This window comes from Sardina pilchardus, chromosome 12 (genome assembly GCF_963854185.1).
Source record: "Sardina pilchardus chromosome 12, fSarPil1.1, whole genome shotgun sequence".
Lineage (NCBI taxonomy): Eukaryota > Metazoa > Chordata > Actinopteri > Clupeiformes > Clupeidae > Sardina > Sardina pilchardus.
This window is the reverse complement of record NC_085005.1, coordinates 20,112,756-20,122,755: the sequence shown is the minus strand read 5'-3', so window position 1 is coordinate 20,122,755 and position 10,000 is coordinate 20,112,756. Positions and strand designations below refer to the sequence as shown.

The following is a 10,000-nucleotide window of genomic DNA, read 5'->3' as shown; positions in this document are numbered from 1 at the left end:
TAGTTTGAGCTACAGACATTAAGCACAGTAGTTTTTCAGCAGCATGACTGCCTCTGCCTCTGTTTGTTGCCAGATCATCAGGCAGAAGTGTATTCTGAAAGAGCAAACTATTTGGTTTTCCCCCCAGAGTGTGAATGAGAATCAGTGAGTGTGAATGAGAATTGTGATGATTCTGAAAATATAGGACAGATGAGCACAAACATGCCTTCTGTGGTAAAAAAAAAAAAAACACTACAAAGTCCACTATGCTTTGGTGATAAAAACCTAGTCATTGGACAGTCATTGGAAGGAAATCCTATGCTGGGAATCCTGCCTGAAATAGGTTAAAGTTTGATTTGAATCATAGCTTTAAAGCACTTTCCCTCTGTCGCACATACACTATTTGTTCATCTAGCAAATAATGATGTCCACAGAGTATGTTGCATGATTCTATGAAAGTATGATGTATTGCAACATCAAAGCAAGTACAATTTCTAGTTACTTATGTGTGTCTCATTCCATTGAACTACAGATCATCCGCGACCCGATCTGGTAAACTTACGTAGTGCGGTTATAGCCGATAGAGGGTCGCGAAGCGAATGCAAATGTGCCGTTCACCCTGTTACGAGTTGATGAACCATTGAAATGATTTTGGAAACATTACTCGTTAGTGTTGCTCTAACACAATTGTTCACTTTTCCAAAATACTGAAGCACAAGAACTCCTGTGCCGTTTGTAAGAGCACTAGGCAGCACTGCAGTCTGACCGTCGATTTGTAATTCTATTTGCTAGGTGTTGGATGTTTAGTGTCATAGTGGTGTGTGTTTGGGGAGTGCAGTATATCCTAGAAACATGCATGTGTAGCCTGTGTGGTATTGACATATCCACGTCTGTCATGTCTGTGCACCCTCATCTGCTCGGGCTCGAACCTGCAACTTGCAGCATCATCGAATTAGAAGGCAGACGTGCTAGCAAGGGAGCTAAAATACATGGGTGTTAGCAGCAACAGTTGCTAACACATCTCTTTTTTTTAAAGTATATTTTTTGGCCTTTATTACAGTAATATAGGACAGTGAAGAGGTAGACAGGAAACAATTGGGAGAGAGAGATGGGGCGGGATCGGGACATGACTGCAGGCTGGATTCAAACCTGGGTCCCCGTGGGCACTCAGGCACAGGCCTGCTGTGCCACAGCGCCCCCCTGCTAACACATCTTTGAAAGTGTTGGGAGGGAAATGTATATTCTACACAGCTACTGGATTGTACCAGATGTGCTGTAGCAGTTGCTAGTGGTGTGAATTTTTAGACACAATGCAGTCTAAAGCCATTCAAGCTACAATGCTTTCAGACTGAAGTTGATATTACTTTGTTCAGCTTTGTCAGCATAGCATTACACCCTGTTAACTCATCATCTCTTTTTTTTCTCACTAGTGAAAGCAAAGTAATAATGTCTCGTTAAAGTAAAGTAAAAGCAAAGTAATAATGTCTCGTTACCGTACGACTCATTTTGTTGACGCTGCTTTACAAATGATTGATAGTTAAGGTATATTTTGTATAAATTGTATAAATTGTAACTGGTTTATACCTGAAATGTTTCCTATGGTGTGTGTGTGTGTGTGTGTGTGTGTGTGTGTGTGTGTGTGTGCATATTGATCGCATCATTAGGAATGCGGCGGGACCGTAGCACCTATAACCGCAGTGCCGGCGGTCAGCCGCGGAGGGTGCCTCGCTTGGTCACTCGGCAACCCAGCAGCAACGGGCCGCGGCGGGGGCTGGCAGCGGAGGAGGAGGAGGTGGTGAACGGAGGCCTGCACCACCACACGGCGGCGATGGCGGTGGCGAGGGATCGTTCGGACGGGACGCTGACTCCAGAGCAGCTGATTGGGCGCATCCTGGAGGCGGAGCCGCCCAACATCTACCTGATGAAGGACATGAAGAAGCCGTTCACCGAGGCCAACGTCATGATGAGCCTGACCAACCTCGCCGACAAGGAGCTCGTGCACATGATCACCTGGGCCAAAAAGATACCAGGTGAGCAGAGGGGCAGAAAAGTCAAGTCAAGTCAAGTCAAGTTTATTTATATAGCGCATTTCATACACAGAGGTCATTCAATGTGCTTTACATAAACAAAAAACAAACAGTAATAGCAGATAAAAGCATAGATGAGCAAAGAGTAGTAATAATGAAAATTTATAGTAATAATAATGATAAAATAAAATAAAAAAATAAAATAAAAAGAAAGCAAAGTGAAGAGTGAAGAATGGAGAGAGAGAGATGGAGAGAGAGAGAGAGGGAGAGAGAGGGGGAAGAGAGGGAGAGAGAGAAATTGGTGATTTTATGCAGCATTATACTGAAGCATATATATCTGTTTTATAAAGTTCACTCACATACTGTTTTCAGAAAGAGGAATGCTTGTCTACTCCAATTGCAGTAGTGAATGCAGCATCGGGTCCATCCCTGGCACAGCAATTTTCGATTTCAATTTCAATTTTAATTTCACTTACAGAGCGGCAAAATGTCTCAATCGGAGAGAGCCCAAGAGTGACAGGGGCGAGGAAAAACTTCCTAGAATTGGGGATACATGTAGGAAGAACGCTCGGACAGATCCACGACTCAAGGGCCCAACCCATCTGCCTAGGGTCAATTACAATACAGTAAGGTCATGTTTAGTGTCAGAAAGTTCAAAGCAAGATGCTCTATTACTCTCTACTCAATTCAATTTCAAGTCAATTCAATGGAGCTTTATTATACTTAATTCAGATTTACCCAGAGAGACAGAAATAGATGGAGAGAGAAAAAACAGAGAGAGAGAGAGAGAGACACACACACACACACAAACACACACACACACACACACAGAGGTTAGAGACAGAGAGAGAGAGAGAGAGAGAGAGAGTGAAGGTAGGTTGTCAGACAGACAGACAGACAGAGAGAGAGAGAGAGAGAAGGTAGGTTGTCAGACAGACAGACAGACAAAGAGAGAGAGAGAGAGTGAAGGTAGGTTGTCAGACAGACAGACAGACAGACAGACAGACAGACAGGATGACCTCATGTGATGCCTCACCAGTTGCTCTCCAGCACATTAATAGTGTAAGCACGTCTCATTGTCACTTCAGAAATAAAACTGTAACGCATCGCACATCGCTGTCTCGTCACACGGCTGTACACACAAACCCACCAGGGCCATTCTCATTAGTGTTAATGTCTGCAAAACACCGTCGAGCCTTATCTCAAGCCGACAGGCTCAATACGACCATGAAAACCCCAGGTTCACAACAGGTGCATGCTGTGCTATCGTCCCGCGTTTTAAGATCATTCCAGCGATTCGTCTTGACGAATAGAGTGCGAAACAGAGCGTTGGCAGACTCGGTTTGTTGCGAAGCATCTACGCGTCTCTCTGGAATTCGATATGAGAAATGTAGATTTCGTCGGAGAGGGGAGATAAGGGGCGAGATTTCGCAAGGCGCTATCAAGGACGCGCCTGACACGCTTGACAGCGGAGGTGCGAGTGCTGCCTAGTACTCAGTGTACAGCGGTCTTTGTGCTTCAGAGCTTCTAGACTGGAGGAAAATTAACGGTCGTGTCAGGGATTGCGAGTGATGGCTCTCAGCTGATGTTCAGACTGTGAGCGGGTGTGAGTGGGTGTGGTTGAGTGTGTGTGTGTGTGTGTGTGTGTGTGTGTGGATGGCTTTCAGCTGATGTTCAGACTGTGAGCGGATGTGAGTGAGGACGTATGTTGTGTGTGTGTGCGTGTAAGTGAGTGTGTGAGTAAAGTGTGTATGTGGGTGAGTAGGTTGGCGAGTGAGTGAGTGAGAGTGAGTCAATGCGCCAGTGAGTGATATCATAGCTGGTGTGTTGTTGAGTGAGTAAGCTGTGGTTGCCAGATTGGTCACTCTCCATGCTGCTCATATTCTGGAGCTGGACCTCCCTGACTGCATTATCTGCTCTCTTCAGGAAGGTTAAACTCCTCCACCTCCCGTCCTCTCCCTCTGGAAAGCAATAGCCTCCCGTCTATCTAAAGAATCTGAACTAAAATGTCTTGTATGTGGAGCGCTTTGGGCTACAACAAAAATGCAAACAAATGCAAAAATGCTCTATGTCAATGACTCAAGACACAGCTATATACAGTATATATATATATATATATATATATATATACACACACACACACACACACATATATGCACACATTGCTGAAAGTGTTGGCTCCCATGCTAAAGTTGACTAAAAAGAGGAATATAAAATCATCTTATGGAAATTGATTTTAATGGCTTAAGTGATAAAATGAGGAAAAATCCAACCTTTAAGGTCACCAAGGAATGAATAGTGTATCATAAATAAATAATCTTCCCAAAATACTGGGGTCATAAGTATTGGCACCCCTATGTAACCCTATGGGAATTGAACACATAGGGTTAGCATAGGGGCAGGCAGTTTTTTTTTTATTTCTAAAGGCCACTTATTTCATGGATCCAGGATACTATGCATCCTGATAAAGTTCGTTTTTAGGCAGGGTGAACCCTGCCTGAACTTCCGGGGAATTTGAATTTCGCCCGGCAGCTCAGGCTGGATACCAGCAGGTCTAATTCCTTGGCATACTGCCAGAACCTTTGGCTCCAATCAGAAGCGGCCATACTCTAGTCCTGGCACGCTATTGGCCGGTGACGCACCGAAAACGTAACTTAAGCGACGCGAAGTGCAGTAGAAACAAAGCGCAGCCTCGCCAGACTAATGTTCAATCTTAAAAGATTGAGTTTAGTATGGTGAAAACCAGACTAGTTCATTTGACCTTTGGAACTAAAATACCCCCACATCATCACACACCCTTCACCATACCTAGAGATTGGCATGGTGTTTTGTTCAGTTTTGTTTAAAGTAAAATCTTCCCCGGCAGTGTCACTAGGCACGTTCAAGATGGCTGCGCAGCACAAAAACTGCGCAGCACAAGATGCACGTGGTTAAAAATCTGTCCACGATGGTCTAGATGGGTGTGTTTTCGACTCGGCAGTCGGTATCACATGGCATCAACTTATCGCGGGAGCAAGGCGTGGCCAGGCAGCTGCTTCGCAGCGGAGCAGCCACTTTTGAGGTACTGCGGAGCGCAGCGGAGCCTAAACCTTGCCTTCATGACGTCAGGTCTTTGCCCTAATTGACTTTTACATCCCTGATGTATGTGCAGGTGTTTTGATGCCTCCTCATATCCACAAGGGTCCGTGCGGGTCCGTGCCTCGTGATTCATCACATGGACAAGTCTAGACTTCGGGAAGTAGAGAGTGTACAACTTCATAGCAGCGTTTGTATCCCCTCCCCTGCTGCCACCAGCAGCTCTCGCTGCTGCAAGAGGTCATTTGGAGTTGAACTTGAACACGCCTACTGCTACAACCACGTGTATCACGTGCATAGGGCACCAAGGGGCAGAGGGGACACCCACATTTAGCCAACAAATAGCTTTCCTGCAAACTGATTTTTAATCTTCTAAGAGAATGTTTACACTGTCAATATGCAGCAACAGCATGTTGCGTAAGAATGATACTTTTCGGGCTTTCTCTCCGTCTCCGTTAAGATCTAACTTGAATGTTATGCCGCTCCATTTAATTGGGAACACACACAAGAGTGGCAGGTTTTGACTAGCATGTCATTGTCGATAATTGATATCTCCTTTTTTAATGTAAGAAACCTTTAAAGGGAAATCATGAAGGCAATAAAGACGAGATTGCGGAGTTATCTGGCTCCCTCTAGCCTATTGACCTGTAGTAAACTGTGAGAGCCAGGGCACTTTGACATAGGCTGCACTCACTGTGATTTGGAAAATGGACAAGAATACGAAAAGTGGTCTTTGCCTTTGTGTAATGGGACTGGTGAGTCTTGAAGTCTACAATAATTTGTTCCCCTTCAACTAAGCATTTACATGAAGCACAAAATATGCAGATTGAAACACATTTCTGTCAGATAGCTAGGTGGCTACCAGGTTCATATATCACTTTTAATTGCAAATAGAAAATGCCTAGCTACAGTAGCATCATGCCATTGGGCATGCTTTGGGCAGCCAAATGGCCAGCAGCGGCACTGTTCCCCGTTGACATGTTTTCTTGGTACTGGCCAGAGGGGAGAGTACAGTGTCTAGAATACATCAAAGTGGAATGAAGAACAAATGAAAGGTCCCTCTGGAATTATCTCTGCAACATCCGAAGTGTCTTTTCACAGTAGAATGCAGGGGGCGATATGATCTACAGTAGAATCTTGAATCCACATAGAACAATAACTCCGCTACAGCTGATTTTTCTCTTAGCATTAGATAATGATAGATAAAGAGTGAACAGAAAACAGGGGGAAAAAAACAGATCTCCCCCGAATCTCAACATGAGGGGGTGCAATTTTTTCAGCAGCCATTAGTGTGGAGCACAAAGAAAAAAAAAATCTCTCCTGTCCTGAATCCCCCCCACCAGGTCTGACAGTGAGAGCCTTCTCTTAGTTAGTGTGTGGGCACAGTGTGCACGGTGTGCATCCAGACCCGTCTACTGCATTTCTGTGGATGCTCGCTCTGGGAGCGTGCGGCAGTAAGCAGGGCTCCTGTCCTGTGGACGAGCTGTGGCCAGCGTGTTCCTGACGGAGAAGTGTTCTGGCTGATTACCAGGCCTCGGGAGACTGGCCCATTGTCCCCCCGAGTAGCAGAGCGTACCGTCAAGAAATGCTGTCTTCTTTTGAATTAGTGCGCTGCACACGCACGCACGCACGCACGCACGCACGCACGCACGCAAGTTTTGTCAAAGAGTGAAAGACTAAAAGAGTATGTGTGATTAAAAAACAAACAAACAAAAATACAGAAGCAAATCAACAGACACATACTGTACCTACAAGGGAACTTTCTCTCACACTGTGGAGCGAGTATACATAGCCTTCTGCCAATTGGCTGGTGTTGGTGGATCCTCTCTCAAAGAGTTTCTCCTGCTCTGTTAGTGTGAGAACATTTGGGATGATTTTGGTGAAATGTGTTCAACTATTTCTTTGGGGTATCTACTCACAGTATAGAAGGAAGTGCACTTGTGACTTACCTGTCATATAGTGACTACATATCCTTTGCTCTTTGGGTAACCTTGATGTTTTTGTCTGCCGTTCTCTATGGCTAGACTGAGATCACTCATTGTGTACTGACAGTGTCGCAATACGCTGCCAATTGATAGTCTCTTTTTATCGCCAGATAGCATTCCAATTCATGCTGTGTTTTCCAATGTTCAAGTGTTGAGAATAGCCGGATGGCTGAAACTCCATGAAAAAAAGAAACTTTGCTCCTCATGAAAAAAAGAATTACATTTACGTGTAAAAAGTTGCTCCTTTTGCAAAGACTCTGTCTAGTCACCTTTTTCAGTGTTTGAACCACCTCTGGCCTCCTTCCTCACCATTCTTCCAATGTTATCCTAATCCCAATCCAAATAGGATTTTTTGTTGATTTCTTTGTTAATTTTGTGAACTTTGATTGATTGGAAATCAGTGCTGGTCTTAGCATGATCTATGTTAGGGGTTAGTTAGTGGATTAGCAAGTTTCATCACCAACATATTTAGGGGGCTGGATTTAAGACTGAATTCTTGGGATTGAAAACCTTTAAAGTGTAGTGAATTTTGAGGGTTTAACTTTAGATGAATCCAGAATTTTAATGATCTCTTTTGGATATGAATCAATCATTGGAATTGGCCTAATTCTGCCCTGCAAGTATTTGTTGCCACTTTTATTTAAATGTGTAACAGACTTCTACAGGATTCAGCATGTCTGTTTCTACATGGTGTTTGTTCCATGTAGTGTAGTCTCCATATTTTACTTCCATAAACTGCAATAGGTAGAATGACAGTGTCAAATATTTTGGACCAGACTCTAATTGGAATATCTATTTGCTGAAAATGTCTTTTTATTGCATAAAGTGCACTTTGTGCTTTGCCTTTTAGTGCCTTTTTCGCTGCAAGACCAAAGTGTCCTGTGGCATTGATATTTAAACCAAGGTAATTTTCATTTGTAACAAGGCAGTGTTACCTAGAGGGAAAAGGTGACTGGGTCCTTGAGGTCTGGGTTATTTTTTGGAAGATAATAACCTTTTTTATTGAAGTTAACTAGACCCATGTAGTCTCAATTCTTTCAGAAGGTGAGTCTGATACTGCACCCCTGGGATATAATTATGGGGCATGTTTCAACCAACACGGGAAAAAGTGCCTCTGCACAGACCTAACTGATCAGAGCAATGAAATAGCCGACCGTGAGTTCTGCAGGAAGAACAGCCAAGACATCCTTCTTCTCAACAAATGCCTCAATTATGCCTTACTGGCTTAGCCTTTCTGTTCATTTGTTTCTGTTCAAGATATTGCACTCAATATCTTGTGCAACAGATGCAATAGCGACATCTAAATGTCTAACAAAATCGAACCAAAGCAAATGACAATGACATGAATGACTAGGCAACATTCTTCACATATCTATGATTGCTCAGCTATCCATCATTGCATAAAGCCTACCCAGACGATTAGATTGGTCCACACAGTTCTGAAGTTTTTATAGACTCACAGACTAAGACTGAATTTCCCAGTTCAGACAGTACAGTTCAGACAGTATTGCTCTAGTGGGTCAAGGTGCTGTTGTAGCCCTTGTTCAGTGGGCGACAGCAGCATCATGTCATCCGCAAGGAGCAGAAATGTAACTCCCATGCCCAACAGTCCATATACTGCAGATTGTTCCAGTAAACACCACCAATTTATTAATATAAATATTAAACAAAGTTGGGCTTAAACTGCAACATGAAACTTGAAACATGCAAATATTTTTTCGTTCTCTTTTGTTGAACAATTTTATTTATTAGCTTGTGTAGGGTATACATGTGATCTCCCATATGTCAATTTGTTAAGAAGCCAATTTGTCTTACTCAAGTCAAGACATTGTTTGATAAGGAAGCCCTATAACCTGGCATTGAGAGTACTTTCTCTCTCTCTCTCTCTCACTCTCTCTCTCTCTCTCACACACACTCTCACTTACACAGACATGGGTGAATATTCAAACAGACATCCAAATAGACAGTCTGTTCATGGATGGATGAAAATCACTCACTCACACACAATCACACACATACGCAGACACACACACAAACACACTTATTCACTCACTCACTCACTCACTCACTCACTCACTCACTCACTCACTCACTCAGAGTTGCACTGTACAAATTGCTGAAAGAATGTGTTATCAGAAAGTTATCAGGTGTGATTAAGCAGAGAGGGTGCATGCTGTGCCCAGCTAGTTGGCACCGTTAGCTCAGAGTTTTGCTTTGGCAAGGGCCAGGTGTACTACTATGCAGATGTGTGAATACTCCGGTTACGATTTATGTTCGTAACTCCTGTGTGTGTGTGTGTGTGTGTGTGTGTGTGTGTGTGTGTGTGTGTGTGTGTGTGTGTGTGTGTGTGTGTGTGTGTGTGTGGTTCTGTCTGTGCTCAGGCTTTGTGGAGCTGGGTCTGCTGGATCAGGTGCACCTGCTGGAGTGCTGCTGGCTGGAGGTGCTCATGCTGGGCCTGATGTGGAGGTCTGTGGACCATCCCGGGAAGCTCATCTTCTCCCCCGACCTCGTACTCACTAGGTAAACACACACATACACACACACACACACACACACACACACAAACACCTACACACCTAGAATTTCATCCATGGTCACAAATAGTTAAAACCCTTCTTCTTCTATTTAACCTTATGATAGACCACTCTGAGGTTTCATCATACCAGTACTGTAAAAGACAGATTGGTTGCATTACTGTAATTCCTCTAGGTTTCAGTAGCTGATCTTTTAATGCAGTTCACATGCAATGCAACATGGTGTAACTTGATAGCAATAATGATAATAATAAATTAGTTTTAGTGCCTTTACAATTAACCAAGGTCGCTTCACAAGAGGAGGGCGGTAGTAAGTGTGTGTGTGTGTGTGTGTGTGTGTGTGTGTGTAGAAGGGTGTATGTGCAGGAGCCCTGGGTTGGATGATGAGGGGATTAGAGGC

General features: G+C 43.8%; 1 protein-coding gene across 3 annotated transcripts in view; it reads left to right on the top strand.

Annotated features, from left to right (window-relative positions):
• Positions 1–10,000, top strand: part of esr2a (estrogen receptor 2a) — a 34,985-nt gene that overhangs the window by 14,734 nt on the left and 10,251 nt on the right. For all 3 annotated transcript variants that reach the window (XM_062550190.1, XM_062550192.1, XM_062550191.1), the window contains 2 exons: positions 1,644–2,009; positions 9,448–9,586. In XM_062550190.1, the coding sequence (XP_062406174.1) occupies positions 1,644–2,009; positions 9,448–9,586 (505 nt within the window). The remainder of the gene's footprint in view (positions 1–1,643; positions 2,010–9,447; positions 9,587–10,000) is intronic.